The sequence below is a fragment of the Mus caroli genome, chromosome 9 (assembly GCF_900094665.2).
Source record: "Mus caroli chromosome 9, CAROLI_EIJ_v1.1, whole genome shotgun sequence".
Classification (NCBI taxonomy): Eukaryota; Metazoa; Chordata; class Mammalia; order Rodentia; family Muridae; genus Mus; species Mus caroli.
Window position 1 is genome coordinate 58,576,778 of NC_034578.1, and position 18,262 is coordinate 58,595,039.

The 18,262-nt window shown below is 52.6% G+C and overlaps 1 protein-coding gene across 13 annotated transcripts in view; it reads left to right on the forward strand.

Moving 5' to 3' along the window:
• Tle3 (TLE family member 3, transcriptional corepressor) overlaps positions 1-18,262 on the forward strand; it is a 45,730-nt gene that overhangs the window by 24,677 nt on the left and 2,791 nt on the right. For 2 of the 13 annotated variants that reach the window (XM_021173332.1, XM_021173337.1), the window contains exons 7-18: positions 5,004-5,208; positions 6,581-6,597; positions 10,388-10,507; positions 11,331-11,381; positions 11,818-11,970; positions 12,327-12,468; positions 13,002-13,201; positions 14,327-14,403; positions 15,313-15,562; positions 15,917-16,164; positions 17,001-17,148; positions 17,757-17,907. In XM_021173332.1, the coding sequence (XP_021028991.1) occupies positions 5,004-5,208; positions 6,581-6,597; positions 10,388-10,507; positions 11,331-11,381; positions 11,818-11,970; positions 12,327-12,468; positions 13,002-13,201; positions 14,327-14,403; positions 15,313-15,562; positions 15,917-16,164; positions 17,001-17,148; positions 17,757-17,907 (1,762 nt within the window). The remainder of the gene's footprint in view (positions 1-5,003; positions 5,209-6,580; positions 6,598-10,387; positions 10,508-11,330; positions 11,382-11,817; positions 11,971-12,326; positions 12,469-13,001; positions 13,202-14,326; positions 14,404-15,312; positions 15,563-15,916; positions 16,165-17,000; positions 17,149-17,756; positions 17,908-18,262) is intronic. The other 11 variants (XM_021173341.1, XM_021173335.2, XM_021173344.1 and 8 more) reach the window with 7 other exon arrangements.

The following is an 18,262-nucleotide window of genomic DNA, read 5'->3' on the forward strand; positions in this document are numbered from 1 at the left end:
GTCTTGATTTCCTCAGATAGAAAGGTTTCTAGTGGCACATCTGCTCCAGTTGGCTGGTCGTGGCCTCCTGACACGGGACTGGAGTCTGGGGTCTCCATGTAGCTGGGCTGCTAGCAATATGAGGAGTGTGGATGTAACCAGAAGCATATCACAGGGTTGAAATCTTGAGGGAGAACAGAAGGACAGGTGAAGGGACCTGGGCTGCTGGCCATCTCTGTCCCCTAGTTCCCACTTGGTCCTTAGGGAACTCATGTCCCTTTGGGTAAGATAGGCCTAGCGATGGTGTTCCTTTTTAGAACTTAGCTTTGTACATACAGGGTTGTGTGGTGGCCTGGGAGCTGGTGGACTCTTGGCTCCGTGGTCTGGGTTGCCTGGAGAATTATTTAGTGGGTGGTATGTGCAGTGTTGACTTGGTGGTTTTCTTAAGAGGGGAGAAGAGACGGGAGGAGGGAGGTTGGAGTTGGAATTTGTCCCAAACTGTGCAGAGATCTGTGAAGCGCTCTCAGGGCTTCCTGTCTTCTGCTGGGTGGTGGCTGAGCAGGATGGCTGGCTGGACAGGAGTTGGGCGGTAGAATTTTAGAAGGGATAGAAGGGCGGAGGGCTCTGCCTTAGTGCCTGTTTCCTTAGCCCAGAGACTGAGGGGGAAGTAGGGGATTGCTGAGTTGGGATCCTGGCTCAGGTTTCTGTTGTTTGGTGTAGTTACTTGGCCCCTGGGGCCATTCCGTCTCTGACGTAGGGATAGCAAAGATCATGGTGACCTCTAAAAACTGCTGCCAAACCCAGAGGCCAATGCTGCAAAGGGAGCCTTGGGTATACCTACTGGGCTGTGTGAAAGACTGGGAGGTCGAGTTATCCTGACTTCCCAGGACCCTGTCTACTCCCTCTCACGCAGCTAGCTGTTGGCCTGTTTGACTCTAGAATTGAAGCAGTTAGACAACTCCCCTAAGTTTGACCCAAATTACGAACCTAAGAACCGAAGCATCTAATCAGCCAGCAGAGGCATGAAGCGTGAGGTGTGTAATCCCGTTACACACGCTCCTCCAGCAAGCTCTCCCATCAGCCTCTGCTGTGGGCCATTCCTGCCAGTCCCAGACCGTGCGTACTGGGCACTCAGGGATGGAGGGCCCAGGAAACCCCACGGGGGCATGATGTGTTTGTGTTTGGTTATGAAATGGCCAAGGATGGAGAAATGATGTTCAGGAGTGTGCTTGGTTCTGGGTTTCTCAGGCCTGCCCGCTGGGGGTTAAGGCCAAGAGGGAGAATCACTGAACTCCTCTTCTTGTCACACATGGAGAAGAGCCAGTGTTAGGAGAGACAGTAAAAGGTGGAGGCAGGTCGCCTCAGACTGTGGTATTGTGACATTTCTCTGCCATTGAGAAAGCTTTCCAGTTGAGAGCAGTGTGACCCTCCCACTCGCGGACTAAACGGTTTGAGTACCTTGCTCTCTGAAGCCACCAGAGGACAGAAACACGACCCGAGTGTGACTGCATCCGGCTTGCCTGCTGAAGGAGGTGACACAGGCCATGCTCCTTCCTACCTACCTATGAATCACTTCATTGCCAGCTGCTCCTGGCCCCATCAGGGAGAGCATTTGGCTTCGCTCCGAATTGTCGCCAAGACCATCGCTAGCAGAACCTCCATCCAGAGGGCAGTGGCATCCAGATGCATCCGTTCTCACCTTTTGAAGAATTTACAGCTTAGGTCTTCCATCAGTCTGTCTGCAGTCTTCCGGGCTGGCCCCCCTGGTACCCTCAGACCACCCCAAGGAGACGAAGGCAGTGAGTGTTTTCTGGCAGTGCAGAGCCAGGTGCTCTGCTTGAAGATCAGAAACGTCCATTTTGCATGGAAGCTTCCTTGCCTCTTGCAGAGGATACAGACCCTGAGGAGCACAGTGATAGTGTTGGAAACCAGTCATGTTGTGTCGCTGCCGCCGCTGCCCTTGTCACAAGTTTCTGCTGTGGATTTACTAGTGAATATTTGGGGAAAACAGGACACCTGTCTACACCATTGACCCTGCTGCTCCAACTGCCTCTAACTAACTGGGCCTCCAGGGCTGTGTCGCCACCTTTGGATCAAGCTCTCTGCTCCTCATTTCTCCACTTATCTGCTGCTAACCTTCTCCAGCGTTTCACTTACTCACTAAGTGTGGGTACAGGGATGAGCCCGGACTTGTTGGAGATGCTGGATGGGTAACGCAATGGCTCTGTCTTCCTGCAACTCAGCAGTTGCTCAACGACAATGGTGATGGTGATGCCCATTTGCTGAGGTGGCTTGCACTCGGACTTTGCTTTTACATGGAATAATGTGAGTTTTGCACAGCCCAAGGGTGAGCCTCATTTTGATGTCCAGTTTTGCAGATAAGGATACGGGCCCAGAGAGGTCAGGTGACTTGTCCAGAGTCTCAGTGCTGATAAAGGAGGAAGCTGAACGTCCCCATGTCCAGCAGCTTTGCCTGCATCCAGAGTCTGGGTTCTTGAAACTGGGAAAGGAAATTTCCTTCTGATCAGAAGAGTGGAAAGGGAATCTGAACTGGACAGAGTGGGCAGGGTGGGAGAGGAGACCCACACACAGTCTCACACATCTGCAGCCAGCAACACCCTCCACGCACTCTTTTGTCTCCTTAAAGCATCTTGTCTTACCAGTTCCTCTGTCCCATACAGTGCAGATTAAGTACCCAGGTCCTTACTTTCTGGGCTTTTATTAAGTAATTATCACCAGCAGACTTGAAAGGGCTTCCCAGCAAGGAGTTTAAAACCAACAGAGCCCAGTGGAGATTCTTTGTAACATAATGTCTAGATAAAGCTGTGGGGTCCAACCATGCCATGGAATACTAAATACTCATTCAAAAGGGAAGTGTTTTTTCTCCCTTCAGAACACCTTTTAAACCGGGTCATATAACAACAGTGTGGACAACAAGAGCTCATTTGTGGAAAACTGCATGGAAAAACTGTAGATCTGAAAATCTAGATTCTAGATGGCCTGACAGCCGGCGGCGTCCTGCGAGGTGGAATGAATGGGCGAACTTAAAAAGAACAAAATTTAAAACTTAAAAAAACAATTCTTACAGTGAGCCTGTGTTATTTTTGTAATAAGATGTTAAAAATTCATTTTCTTTAAAAGGGAAAGTGGGGGAGCTGTGTTTATCTCCCATCGGAGAAGAGCCCAGTCTTAGCTGAGAGGACTGGAGGGCCTGTGGTTCTGCTCTGAAAGGTCCCTTAGCTTAGGTGTGCTGTGACACAGGCAGAACCACAGTCACATCGCTAAGACCTGTGGCCACCAAAAGCTTGCACAGGTGCCTAGAAGGGGGTGGGTTGGGGTGTCATTTCAGGTCCTCTGTGGTCCAGGACAATGGCCGTGGGTGCCAACTTTACAGATAGAGCTAAGAGTCGGAGCCTCGGGAGCCAGAGGTGTAAGACTGCCAGAACACCTTAACTTGGAGGGAGAGCTAGCTAGGTCAGCAGTCTGCAGCTCCGTTCGTTGAGGGGAATGTGGGCAGCTTTTTAATCCTTGGCCAGATCTCTGTAGGCATTCCCCAGGTGCCGTTGACCTTGGGAGCTGCTTGCTCGTTCCCAGTGATGGGCACAAGCTCTGTCAGCCCATGGCCATCCTTTCTTGGCTTATTACATCTTTGCACTCACCTTTTCCCTCTTGCTTTGAGCATTCTGTAGATGATGCTAGTGGTTGACAGATAAAAGTCCAGATCCCATTTAGAGTAATGGAGCTTGGGCTCCCCGTTCCAGTGCCTCTCTATCAGTTGGCTGTCTGTAAAATGGGCACACTCACTGTTGCCTGTTAGAGTTACGGGTTTTATTTGGATAGTGTCCAGGAGTTTATATGCACATACAGGTGGTATGGGTCTCATTCTCTTGGGGGGCTAGTCTGGAAGAAAACTGTGTGCACAAATGGGGACAAGCATACCCAGTGCCCCAGCCAGTCCCAAGAAATACTTCATCCCCGAGAAATAGTTGATACCATATAGCCTGCCCTACAATGCCAATGGTTGTTGGCAATCTTATGAATAACAGGGCATTCTGTCTGGGCTGCTGGGGAAGCATGGAGGCCTCTGAGCTAGGAACTCGGGCACGGGAGCAGATGGTGGGGAGCCTTGACGTTAGCAATGGGAAGAGGTGCCAGGCAGCAGGGTCCTGGGTTGGCTTGGGGAGGAACAGAAGAATGGATGTTACTCTGTGCCTGGGAGTACTGAGGTCGTTAGAACAGTGGGAGATCCCTGTGAGAGCCCTGCAGAAATGCCAGTGACTGCCACGAAGCCCACTGAGCGGTGGCTGTGTGCCCAAGCCCACATTACCTTACTGTAGTCACCTGCCGTGGGTGCTGCCTCTCCCCTTATGCAGATGAGGAAATTTGAGGCTTAGAGGGTTTGGAAGTCCCTGTCCCAGGCATACAGAGTCAGACTAGAATCCTGCCCCCTGGTTTCGGAGGTTCAGTCTTCCCAGTTCTGTGCTCTCTCTACTCTGAGGGCCAAGGGCATCAGCTTTGATTCCACCAGTCCTGGGACTTCTCTGCTCTGGCCTTCCCTGTCCCGACTCTACAAGCCAGGCTTCGTTCTGCTTCTTTAGAAGCCCAGTCAGGGAGGCTTTCCCCAGGTTCCAGCTTCGGGTGGGAGGCTCTGGCTGCTGATGTTAAAGGCATGTACGCATGAGCGATGAACTTAAAAATGGATTCCTCTCTATTGAAAGGAAGCCCTAGTGACCGTGTGGGTTTTAAATGCATGCATTATTTATCTTGGGATTGGAAACAGGCATGGGAAACTCTGCCCTGACGCTGGGGGGTGGGGGGAGGGTTGACGTTTGAAGACATCAGTCCACCACACTGCAGTCCATTAACAGATTTTGTTGAGCAAGATGAGCATGTGGCCGAGGGGGAAGGTTGGGGGGGCGGTGTTTTCCCTGTCGCTTCCTGATGGAGGAGCAAGGGGAGGGGCAGAGGTGACCCACCCTCTGCCCTTCCCGGCCTATCTTGGCTTACCACCAACTTCATTGCAGCAGCAGCAACTCCAGGCCCAGCACCTCTCCCATGCCACGCATGGTCCCCCGGTCCAGCTGCCACCCCACCCGTCAGGCCTCCAGCCTCCTGGGATTCCCCCAGTGACAGGAAGCAGCTCTGGGTTGCTGGCACTTGGTGCCCTGGGAAGTCAAGCCCACTTGGCGGTGAAGGATGAGAAGAACCACCATGAACTGGATCACAGAGGTGTGGCTCTGGCTGGGCTGGGCTGGGCTGGGCTGGGCGGGGCGGGACGTGACAAGTACTGTCACCTGAAGCCTGGTGTTAGCTAAGACTTGGAGCCGTCTGTTGAGTCCAGTGCATGGACATACTGCAGTTCCTGATGTAGACCCCGGTGACAGTCTGTTTATCTACAGTAGCCCTCCATATTCCCAATAGCACCCTGCCTAGTCTTTAGGGCCAGCCCGGCATGCCCTTCAGGGTGCTTTCGTGATTGCACTGGGCGCTTTTCTTAAAAGAGCTTGAGTTGGGGCCTCATTGTAGCCTTTTGTTGCTATCTTTCTGGATCTCTGTGTCTCCTCACTGGGAAACCTTCCAAGCGGCAGCACTGCTGGGGGTGTTGCTCAGTTGGTAAGAATATTTGCCAAGCATGCCCGAACCCTGAGTTCATCCCTTGGCACCAAATCAAACGGGTGGTAGTGCTTGCCGGTAAGTCCAGCACTGGGAGATAGAGGCAAAAGGGGAGACAGTTAATGGTAATTCTCATCTGTGTAGTGAGTTCAAGGCTGGCCCAGGGTATTTGAGACCCTGACACAGACTAGTGGACCATCTGTAAGTGTAGGGTCTCAGGAATACTCCAATTGAGAAGTGACTAGAGAGATGAGGAATGGGAACTCTTGCCCCAGCCCCCTGAATAGCACCACTGGGGCTCAGGAGGACATCAGAGGGAACAGGGACCTCGCCTCATGCAGCCTCTTTGTAACGCTGCCAGCTTGTCCTTTCGGTTGGCTTTTAGGTATTTACTGGGCCACATAGTCAACATCTTCCAAGCTCCCAGGGGCTTTCGGGGAGGAGTCGCCATCCAAGCCTTAGTCCGTGCTGTATCCTAGGAGCTAGTGACCAACTGTTTTGTTCCTTCTTGACAGAGGAGAGGACAATGAGAGCTGCTGATTAGCTGGACTGGTGTGACCAGAGGCCTATGCTTCTGGGGGGCTTTTTGGCAAAGGAACAGCGAATGGTGTTAAGAAAGCAAACCAGTAGAAGTCAGTTCCAAATTGCAAATTTTTAAAAAAAAGCAATAACCGTCCCAGCTCTCACGTATGATTCTAGAAAGTACAGCAAAAAGCAAACCAAGATTCTTTTGACACACTAGGAAGAAGGCTAATGGCCTGGATTCTAGGCCATGCTGGGCACTGGTGGGAGGGGGGCACCATTAGGATGCCATATACAGGACGTGCCTTCACTGCACTAAGGGAACTAGAGTCAGGTTAACCAGTGAGAGGTGGCTTTAATAAATCACAAAGGTCAACTGAGCATAGAGTGACCTTGTTTCTTTTTCCCCTTTGTTTTTCCTTGTGGGTCCTGACCCTCCTCCTTTCCTGGCCTTCCTGCCTCTCAGAGAGAGAGTCCAGCACGGTAAGTCAGGGTGCTTTTGGTGTAGGGGTGGGGTGGGTACGGGAGAAGGATGGGCTTGCCTAGAGGCCTGTTCCTAGAACTACAGGCCTGGCAAGTAGCCTGTGCTACCCACAGCTAACCCCAGTTTCCCGTTCTGCTCTGTGGGTGGAAGCTGGGGTTTTTAATTTATCATTTGTTTATGTGTGCCCACAGCTAAAAGACCTGGCTTCAGGACTGGTATGTGGGTGACAGTGTCTCTGTCCATATTCAGTACTAGGGGTAGTTACTGTCTATCATAATATAGGAGTTGCTGTTCTCTGTTGAGTGACCTTTAATTAGGGAAGCTGTTTAACTCTAGGCACTTGCCTGAGTGACCTCCAAAGTCCCCCTTACAAAGAGACATGGTCAACTGAAGCCATTAGCCCACCAACCTACATCTTCCAAGGGGCTCTTGGATGCCTGCTTCCGGCATAATCCCCGTAGGCTGGATGCCTGCTTCCGGCATAATCCCGAGCCCTCCTTTCTCCAGATGCCCCAGGTTTCTCCCCGCTCTGCACTTTGACTCTGTTGAAAAAGTGCTAGCTAGCAGGTATTAAGGCCAGGCCGCCTGCGTGTCTGCCAGCTCAGAGATTTGCTGTAAATCTTTCTGATCACACCGAGGCTCCAAGGTTCTGTTTCAAGTGAATAAGCCCTCTGAATAAGCACACTGGAGTCTGGATAAAAAAAAAAAAAAAGGAAAAAAATCCTCCAGCGATTAGCAGAGCTATTTTATTCTTCATCGCAGAGCTTGTATCCGGGACCATCTTAATCTGCTAGGATGGCTCTCCTTATTACCTCATGTTAAGTAGGACTTGGAATGTCAGGCCTTTAACTAGCCGTCCAGGCAGCAGCCTCCTCGGGAAGCTCCCTCTGTCTGACCTGCCTTCCTTTCCAAACCCTCCCTCTATCCAGACTGTTCTCATACCTCCCTCCCATTCGCTGTCTCTTCTTGCCCTGCCTGCCTGCTCAGAAATCCAGGCCCCGCCCGCCCCCTTGGGCTCAGGAATGGCTAGGCACAGAAGAAAGGATTGATTAAAGCTGAAGTCCATTTTGATTGCTTTGGTGTTGATCCTTAAACAGTGGCATTCCTTTGGAGAGGCAGTTTCCCTACATAGAAGTAGAGCTGGAATAGGGATGTCCACCTGCGTTGTCTCCCAACCCCACCCCCAACCTCCACCCCTCCCCAGCTTCAATCCAGTCTCAGCCTCATGAGGTCTTGTGTTTTGACCTTGGAGCCCCAGTCTCCTGCATATCATGGGGATTACCCTACCAGACGGCCTCTCAGCTTTGGATAGGCAGACCCCCTGTAACAGGGCTCATTACTTGGTTAGCAGGAGGCCTTCCCCAGGAAGTGGGTATTGAAGCCCAGTACCTACTTCTTCATGCCCTTGCTGAAAACTTTCTGCCAGAAACCTAGAGGGACCCCCAAGTGCGCAGCCCCCTCTCCCCCCAATAATGCTCCTGGCATCCAAGCTAGGCTGACTCAACCCCAGGGGCTGGAGAATGAACAGGGATGAATCCCATGACATCCTAGGGCTGGGCAGCTCAGAGAGGGTACCAGTGGGGGATGGGGAGTACTCTGGGGGCTGCATCCTCAGGGCCATGGTGTTGGATGGTGGAGATTGAAATAATCAGCCTTAGGAAAACAGCTTGTCAACAGTCAAGGCAGGAAGGACAAGGCTGTGTCAGAGAGGGGAGGGGGCCGGGTGGACAGGCTGGAAGCTGTCCCAGAGGGGTTAGTCTGGAGTCCAATTAGAGGTAGCTTCATTCATATTTCCTTGCCTAGCTGAAGCAATAAAAAATACTTAGTTTTTTGGCCGCCTGCCAACCAGAGGCGGGCTGGATCGATGCCGCTAAATGCCTGACATGACTCTCCGGTAGCGGCGAGGGTTTTCAGCCTGACTGCATGAGAAGAAAGAGTTCCCTGTTCTCGCACTGGGTCGCAAGGAGAAACACGAGCAGCCACCCCGTCCCCTCCCTCCTCTCCATCACCCGCCTGCGCAGGGGCAGCCAGCCTGAGGGGCTGGAAGCATTTCTGCTTAGCACGGGGTGGCCGCCACCATCGGAGGAAATGAAATGAAATGACGGTGATTTTTTTTTTTCTGCCTGTGCTTGCAGCAACTAATTGAATTGCGGCTGTGAGCGCATCGCCGCCGCTCGCCCGGCTGCGGGGAAGGTTGAGCTGCAGTTCCATTATAACCTCCATTTTTTTTCTTCAAGGCTTGATAACTCTGCCATTTTAATTTGCTTCAGGCAGAAACTTGGCAGGGAAGGGCTGCCCAGAAAACCGGCTTAGGAAAGGAAATTAAGTTCTGTGGCTGGCTCCCTCCCACACCATTCCCCCAAACCCATCCACCTGCTGGCCACCCCGCCTCGTTCCTTGCCAGTGAACCCCATCCCTGGGCCAGCATTGGCCTCTAGTAAAATGGGGAAAGGAGACCAGAAGGATTACCGTACCTGCCTTTAGTATCCCTCTTTGTAAACACATCGTCTTGCTCTGGAGTCCCACACGACTCCAGCATGCATCTTTAGCATGTGTGGACTTGTGGCCACTCTTACCCCTATAGAGGGTTCTCTGACTCATTCTATCACTCCTGACATTAATGTCAGTCTGAACATGGGTAGGTTTATCAGTACTTTTCTTATCACTATGATAAGATAACTGGATTGAGGAAGGATTATTTGGCTCATGGTTTGAGGGTGTACAGTCCGTTATGGTTACATTGTGACTTGGAGGAAGCAGGAGTGTGAGGTGACTGGTTACATCCTAGCCACAGTTAGGAAGAAGCTGGCCTGTATCAGAACTCCCCTATAATCCTCTGTGGCCCTGTGTCTGCCAGTCAGAACCCATGTCCAGAAGGTTCCAAGGACACCCCCCCCCCAATCAGCTGGGACCCCTTAGCCTGTGGAGCACTTCACATTCAAACAGTGGTAGGGTGGCGCTTGAGGTAGCCATTGAGTTCACTGTATCCTGAGGGGGCGCTAGGCCTTCAAGGTTTGCAGATTAGCCCTTGCTAGAGGTTCCCCCTCCCTGTGCACAGCCAGCCACAGGACACCCTGCTTCCAGCCTTCCCTGCTGCTCACCTGCCTCAGATCTCTTGTCATCCCTTGGGATTCCTCTCCCTCCCACTGGAGCAGAGGAAGAACTGAGAGAACTCCCAGTGCTCTCTCCCCAGCATGAAACCTACAGTGCTCTGCTGGAGACCTTCGCTTGCTCTCTCGGGACACTTGTCCCCACCCTAAGGGAGGTCCTATCATTTCAAGGGAAAGGCTTAGTGGCCTTTTAGGCTTTTTTGTGACACTGGCTTCTCTTCCGTTTGTGGGAGGCTTGGCAGTGGAGGAGCCCGGGCTCAGGGTTGCTCATCTCTGCTTAGGGCTTTATCTGCAGCTCAGCACCTTTTCTCCCTCACTGCTCAACTTAAAATGGAAGTTTTTCATGTATGCCCGTCTGTGGCTCAGGTCTGACTTGAAAAGACACATCTTTCCTTGGAGTAAATAGAGTGACGGGTGCCCCTCACCCTCTTGGGACCTTGCCTCAGGCCAGGAGACAGAATTAGCAGTACCTTGCTTCTAAAAGTTGTATCTTGGGTAAATTCCCAGGGACCCAAGGTGTCCTGGGAACGTCATGGGTGAACCACATCTGCAGACACAGGGTATCTGCCCATCTCCGTCTTCTGGCCCTCTGTCATCCGCTTACTCGAATGTAATATTGCCTGTGTGCAGTATTATACAATCAGCATGGAGGTTTGACCCCAGGGTCCTCCTCTTCCAGAACAATTCTGTGTCACCCTCTGAAAGCCTCCGGGCCAGTGAAAAGCACCGGGGCTCTGCAGACTACAGCATGGAAGCCAAGAAACGGAAGGCGGAAGAGAAAGACAGCCTGAGCAGATACGTACGTAGGGGTCGGCGAGTGGCTTCGCCGGGTAGGGTTGTGTACTCGCTTTGGCCTCGACTCTGGCAGTTGAGTTCTGAGTCTGAGAGACTGGTAGTTGTGTCAGGGCCCAGAGGGAGGGAGAGGTTCATACATACTCTGTGGTTAGGTGAGCCATTGGGAGAGAAATGGACAGGACATTACCCCAGCCTACATGCAGTCTGGGGAGAGCTGAAGGTCCTAGACACTTCTCTGCTGCACCCCACGCTCCAAGGGAGTGTCCTGGGGTACTCCAATTGTGAGCCCCACCGTCTACACAGTTCACCCCAGGCATCCAGCCACGGAGACACAGTTTGTAACAACCTGATGGCATGACCTTAACCTGTGAGATCCCAGTGGGATCACGGTTACATGTCCTCCATTGCCAGACTGAACAGAGGTGAGATTTGAGTCTAGAGGAGGGGCTACTACCAAGCCATCTTTGTCCCATCTGGCTCCCTGTGGCTCTGAACATGTTACACAAAGCTCAGCTGTGCTACAGAGTGAAGCCAGTCACCTGCCCCAGAGTGATGGGGGTGTAAAGATAGGACAGCCGGGAAAAGATGCTGGCTTTCGAAGGCTCAGGACTATTGTAATGAGGCTGCTTAGACAGGTCAGAGCCCCAGAGGCTGCACTACAAAGAACTGGGAAGAAGGAATTCCAAGGCTGCTCATAGAGGGCAGGGGTCCCAGCAGCCGAGAAGCCTGAGCTTCGGGGTTTGGTTGGGGCAGTTGTTGGAGTGCAGGGTTAGGCTTGGGCAGATCAGGGGTCCACATGATCTTACTGGCTTCTCTCTTGCTTATAGGATAGCGATGGGGACAAGAGTGATGACCTGGTGGTGGATGTCTCTAATGAGGTAAGGGCAGGCCCCAGTTGTAGGTGGGTTGGTTTGGGACAGATCCTCTGTAGTAAGGTCTCTTCTGCCTGCTGCTGGAGCTGGGCATTGGCGCATCAGGAAAGCAGGGAGACAAGTAGCTTCATGTGTGGGAACTGAAAGGAAGCAGCAGTCTTCGTGCTCCATAGTTGTCTAGGGTGGCACTGTCTTCCCTCTCCAGGGCTGGGGGAGTATGCTTTCCTGGAGAGAATTTCCTATAAGGCCCTGTGCAACCTTGCTGGTTAGCATTCTGGACTTGTATGTGACCTGGGGAAGGTCACCCCACCTGTGATGTAGAGGGCTCAGGGTCTAGGTTGTTTAGAGCTAATCCCCTCCCATCCGTGCCCATTACCTTCCTGTTGCTAGGGCGGGGATACCTGCTTTCAGCTTAAAAGCTCTGTTACACTTGTCCTTTCAGGACCCAGCAACACCCCGGGTGAGCCCAGCACACTCCCCTCCTGAAAATGGGCTGGACAAAGCCCGTGGTCTGAAGAAAGATGCCCCTACCAGCCCAGCCTCCGTGGCTTCCTCCAGCAGCACACCTTCCTCCAAGACCAAAGACCTTGGTCATGTATGTGGGGGTCTGTCCTGGCACCTTACAGAGCTGGGGGAGGGGAGAGACAGGAGGCATGCTTGCAGAGGCTAGAGCTCCAGTCCCGCTGCCTGCAGGGTGGGAATTGGGTGTGGAAAGAACGTGGCTATTGGGATTGGCTGTGTTTGAATCATTAACCCACACTAGTGAATGTTTCAGAGCCTTGGTTTCTGCATCTTTAAATTAGAACCTTCACCAAGGTCCCTGCCAGCTAGGGACTTCTGTTTAACCCATGCTTGGCTTCATGTGGGACCAGAGCTAGGCATTTTGCCCAACTCTTGGGAGAAAGGAATCCTCATGGCGTCTTGTGGTCTCTGTGTGTCTTCCCTTCTCAGAATGACAAATCTTCCACACCTGGGCTCAAGTCCAATACACCAACGCCAAGAAATGATGCCCCAACTCCAGGCACCAGCACCACCCCGGGGCTCCGGTCAATGCCGGGCAAACCTCCAGGCATGGACCCGATAGGTATAATGGGTAGGCACAATGGGACCCGGGTCAATCTGATGGGGGAGGGGAGGTTGGTCCCTGGCTAGGTAGAGCCAAAGAGATGGCCAGCAACGTAGGGTGTCCAAGCTGGGGCTTCACAGATCTGCCTGGTGGTCTTTCTTGTCAGGTTTAAGAATATTGAAGCCTGCACCTTTGACATTGATATATCAGGGTTTTTGAGGGTCTTTAGCATTGCTATGTTTGCTATGTCAGTGTCTACGAGGCCTCTGCTGGGCTAAGTGTGTGGAAAGAGCATCTAACAGGTTGTTACCTTAGACCTGTGCCTCACTGTCTGTTAATGGTTTTGTGAGCTCCTGAGCAGGCCCCTCTTCTCTGGACCGTGGGCTGCCCTTGGAAAAGAAATGACTCCAATCTTGGCCTCAGAAGTCAGGGGTCCAGTTAGCTAGATGCTTCAGAATGTAGGAGGGCTTTGGCCTCAGCTTTGTGTATCAGAAGGGTGAGCCTACTCTCACGGATGCCTCCTCCCCACTCATCCCACTTCCTCGTTCACATCCTCACAGCCTCGGCCCTGCGAACACCCATCACCCTCACCAGCTCCTATCCAGCACCCTTTGCCATGATGAGCCACCACGAGATGAATGGCTCCCTCACCAGCCCAAGCGCCTATGCTGGCCTACACAACATCCCATCCCAGATGAGTGCCGCCGCAGCCGCTGCAGCCGCCGCCTATGGCCGATCGCCAATGGTGAGCTTTGGAGCTGTACGTAGACCTTTTGGCTCCTTTTGGTGGGGGCGGGGATTGGGTAGGGAGTGGGAGCTGGCAGGGTTAGTATAGTACATATCCCTGCATGCTGAAGGGATCCTTGGTTGTTGTCTTAAGGTGTCTATTGCTGTGATGAAGCACCATGACCAAAAGCAAGTTGGAGAGGAAAAGGTTTATCTCACTCAGTTCCATAGAACAGTTCATCCCCAAAGCAGTGAGGGCAGGAATTCAGGCAGGGCAGGCACTTGAAGGCAGGAGCTGATGCAGAGGCCACGGAGGAGTGCTGCTTACTGGATTGCTCTCATGGCTTTGCTCAGCTTGCTTCCTTATGGAACTCAGGACCATCAGCCCAAGGATGCTACCACCCATAATAGGCTGAGCCCTCCCCTACCCATCACTAATTAAGAAAATGCCCTACAATTGGATCTTCTGGAGACATTTTCTCAATTGAGGTTCCCTCCTTTCTGATGACTCTAGCTTGTGTCTGGTTGACATAAAACTAGCCAGGATATCTGTGGACATCTGACAGCTGCTCTGGGAAGAGCACCTGTTTAGAGAGAGTTTCCTTATGGAGTGTCAGACCTTCCTGTCTCTCAGGTGACTTAAGGTAAATCTTAGACTGCCCTCTCTCATCTGAGACCTCTGGATAATACCCTGAAAGGGGATAAGGGTCCCAATAAGAGCTTAGTGACATCTGGTCAGGTAGCAGGGTTTTGGGAGGTGGGCCTGGTGGTGACAAACAGGATTAAGGCTGTCAGAGGGGACTCATTTTTCAGGACAGTTTTTCTCTACTCTTCTGTACTTGGGGTGGCCCCACTCCACAGGCTTACAGCACACTCAGGAAGGAGAGAGATGGGGCAGAGCCTACTCTGTCTGGCAGTGCTGAGGGGACACAGGCTGAGATGGGGTTTACCATTGCCATCCTGTCTGTTACTGTCCTGACAGGACACTTGGCCATCCTGGCATCTGCCTTCTTTGACACAGGCTCCACTCAGCAGTGCTGTCTGTCACTTAGTTCTGAAGAAGTCACAGGGTGCAGCAGGCCTAGATGACAGTGGCCATGGGGAACAGGGTGAGGCTATGTGATGACAGATTGACTGAGCCACTCTCCTTTCTTTATAGGTTGGTTTTGACCCTCACCCCCCAATGAGGGCCACAGGCCTGCCCTCCAGTCTCGCCTCCATTCCTGGAGGGAAACCGTAAGTACTTGGCTATTATTTTTGCATGCTTCACAGAGTAGGCAGGTAAAACACTCCTGTCCATCCCTGAGCATAGGGTCTTGTTGTATACAATGTCCCTCCTGAGACACAAAAGCATGGTCACCATCCAAGGAAGTCAGTCCCAGAAACCCCCTCCATCAGGGGAACTTAGGGACTCTGAGGTTCAAGTTGATGGCTCTGGGAGGGTCAGAATGCTTGTAAGCAGAGTACAGAGAACAATGTGGGCCCTGCAGATTCCTTCAGGTTCCACCTGCTGCAAAGGCAGCAGCTCCTACCCTGCCTCTAGTTCCCCTGCTCTTCTATGGAGCACAGTATTGCCCTGATCTTTGTCTGCATGGCTTATTGGGAAATTAAAGTTTGAACTATGTGTACCACATAGAAACCTTCTCTGTACTGTAATAGATCTCATGTCACCATGGCCACGGAGAAGGGCACTCACAGTAATGTGGACAGACCAAGCTGAGTCCCTGTGGCTCAGAACCCCTTGTCGTTTTTGCCTTTAGAGGGGCAGGAAGGTGCTCCATCCCTAGTATCACTGACTTCAGATGCAGGTCGTGGCATTTAGTAGGGTCCTTTCCCAGACTGGCATGTCTGGAGACTTTATAGTCTCAAGTGTGTGTGGATGGGGTGGTATTGGGGGGGATGCATTCCACAACATTCCATGGAGCACCTAAGCTGATTTGGAGCCAAGGATGTATGGTTGGACTATTAAGTAGGTTCCAACATGATGGAGCCATCCCAGTACCAAGGGGCTCCTGGACTTAAGGGACTTGGAGGAGAGGGGCTTGGAGTCAGGGCAGTAAGTCACGGTGTGTATACATTGATTTGGATGGGGCCTGTGGGACATGTTAGGTGTGGACAGCGGAGTGACCCACCTCCTTCTTGCAGGGCATACTCCTTCCATGTGAGTGCTGATGGGCAGATGCAACCTGTGCCCTTCCCCCATGATGCGCTAGCAGGCCCTGGCATTCCCAGGCATGCCCGGCAGATCAACACGCTCAGCCATGGGGAGGTGGTATGTGCTGTGACCATCAGCAACCCCACACGACACGTCTACACAGGTGGCAAGGGCTGTGTGAAGATATGGGACATCAGCCAGCCGGGCAGCAAGAGTCCCATCTCCCAGCTGGACTGCCTGGTAAGAAGCTAGGGCCACACAGACTTAGCGTGTAGGAGGTAGAGGAAAACAGGACAGACACACCCAGGGCAGGAAGGGCCAGGGGCACTAGGCCCAGGGCCAGGCTCAGCACTGAGCAGCTCTAGGTATGTTGACTAACCTCTCTGGTCCTAGTTGGGGCATCTGCGAATGGAGATGACTCTTAGGCTCCAGACTCTAGAGAAAAGCATGAGAAATTGGATGGGTGTAGAATTGAGGGTGGAGAAGTCTCCAGGAGCGTAGACACTTTATAAGGATGTTAAGTTACCGAAAGTGGCTTTCTTGATCCATGACAAAGCAAGTGGATAGCACTTAACTCTGCTCTTCTCCTTCCAGAACAGAGACAACTACATCCGCTCGTGCAAGCTTCTCCCCGATGGGCGCACGCTCATTGTGGGTGGTGAGGCCAGCACGCTCACCATCTGGGACCTGGCTTCACCCACACCCCGCATCAAGGCTGAGCTGACGTCCTCAGCTCCGGCCTGTTATGCCCTGGCCATCAGTCCTGATGCCAAAGTCTGTTTTTCCTGCTGCAGCGACGGGAACATTGCGGTTTGGGATCTGCACAACCAGACCCTGGTCAGGTGAGTGACGTTGGCAAGGGAGCAGCTAGGCTGTTCATACTCACCCAGCCAATGATGTTGGTCCTTTTGGAGAAGTAAAGGGTGGTCAGGTACAGAGGCAAAGGGCAGCTCATGGAGGGCCCCTTCAGCCTAGGAGCTTGGGGGAAGATGTTGGCGGAAGGCAGAGCTTTGAACAGTTCTGGGAAAGCAGCTTGAGGAGTGGAGATAGCAGAGAGTGGAGAAATGCGGCATCGCTTAATGGTGAGGCCCGGGTGGAGCAGAGCAGCTGAGCTGTGTGTGTCCTGTCTCTGAGATATCCTGTGTAGCTTGATTGGGTTCTGTGTGACCTAGGTGGTGTGGTGTCTCCCTCGGAGTCACACTACCTGTGTGACGGTAGACGGCAGTTCCTGCCCGCAGTTGTATCCTAGTGTTACCATGACACCCTTGGGCATGTTTTGGGCCATAGCCTTATAGACGAGTTAACTTAAATAGGGACAGCTAAGACTGGGTTGAGGAGTGTGTCCCAAAGGCAGGTCCTAAACATGATAGAAAATCCCTTAGAATCTTTCCTGCCTTCCTCTCCATTACCTTCTTTAGAGCAGAGTGGGCTCCCAGGGGTCCCACCTAGATACATTGAATCAGAGGTCTTTTCTCAGGGAAACTGTCCTTGGTAGCACCCCTGAGTGGAATAGCAGAGGCCTGGTCTAGCTCGGCTTCCTGTTGGCTAAGGTTTTGAGGCACGTGATCCAGTCTTTTGTACCTCTAGTTTCCTTCTAGCTTGGCTGCGTAGCTGGCCCAATCCTTGGGATGATTGCAGTCTCTGGGGCTCACCCTTCTTCCTTACTTGGCCTTCATAGGCAGTTCCAGGGCCACACAGATGGGGCCAGCTGTATAGACATCTCTCATGATGGCACTAAGCTGTGGACCGGGGGCCTGGACAACACCGTGCGCTCCTGGGACCTACGTGAAGGACGGCAGCTACAGCAACACGATTTCACCTCCCAGGTGTGTAACCCAAGCACTGTGTGCTTCCTCTTGGGCCCCAGCACCTGTCGGGACAGAGTAACCACACAGGGTCATAATTGACTGCCAAGGGAGCAGCTCGAGCCATCCGGGATGGTTGCTTGTAAGCAACAGCAGTGGTGTAGAGTGGGCATGCATGCCCTCAGAGATGGGCACACACCCAACTCATTCTAAGCCCACAGCTTGCTCCCTGTGTTCTGCAGTTTGGGCATAGCTCCCTCCGGGCACCTGACTCAAGCCTCCTGTGAACCTCGCCCATGAGCCTTGATAATTTCTTGCTTGTTAGACTTGCTTCATCATTTTAACAGTCAGTGACATAATGTGGAGTATAGTTGTTGCCAGTTTCTTAGGGAGTGATCTGAGCGCAGCTTGCAGGGCCTGGGAGTTGCAGCCCCTCCTGCTCTACCTCCAAAGCCAGCTTCCTCAATGGGATACAAATGACATCCTGGGGTAGCGGGGAGGGGCAACAGACAGCTGGTTATCGGATTTGTTCGTAAGTGGTGAGGGTGGAGGGAGGAGGATCTAAACCTACCCAAGGGGCTGCTCCAGCCCTGCCGGTAGAGGGGACACTGAACTGTCTGTCCTTGCAGATCTTCTCCCTGGGTTACTGCCCTACTGGGGAGTGGCTGGCCGTGGGCATGGAGAGCAGCAATGTGGAGGTCCTGCACCACACCAAGCCCGACAAATACCAGCTGCACCTGCACGAGAGCTGCGTGCTGTCCCTCAAGTTCGCCTACTGTGGTAAGCCCTGAAGCCCTAGCCAGGCATGAGAGCCAGCGTGGGGAGCCTGGTCCAGTAGACGATGGGGAAATAGGGGACCCACAGTCTTGAGTCAGCCAAGCCCATGCTCCTTTAGTGTCCTGGAGGAAAAAAGTACCTTCCTTCTCCTCCATCCTTGTCTTAGATACGGATGTCACTCCAGGACACTAAAGTCTCAGGACAGTAGGCCAAAGGCTTTCCATGTTGACCTGGATCTTCTCTGAAGGTTACACATGGTGCCAACTCTTGGCCTCAGAGAAACTGTCTGGGAAGAGTATGTGGCTTTGGGGGATGATAGGAGCCACAGCTAGGAGCACTCTTGGAGGAATGTCCTCTC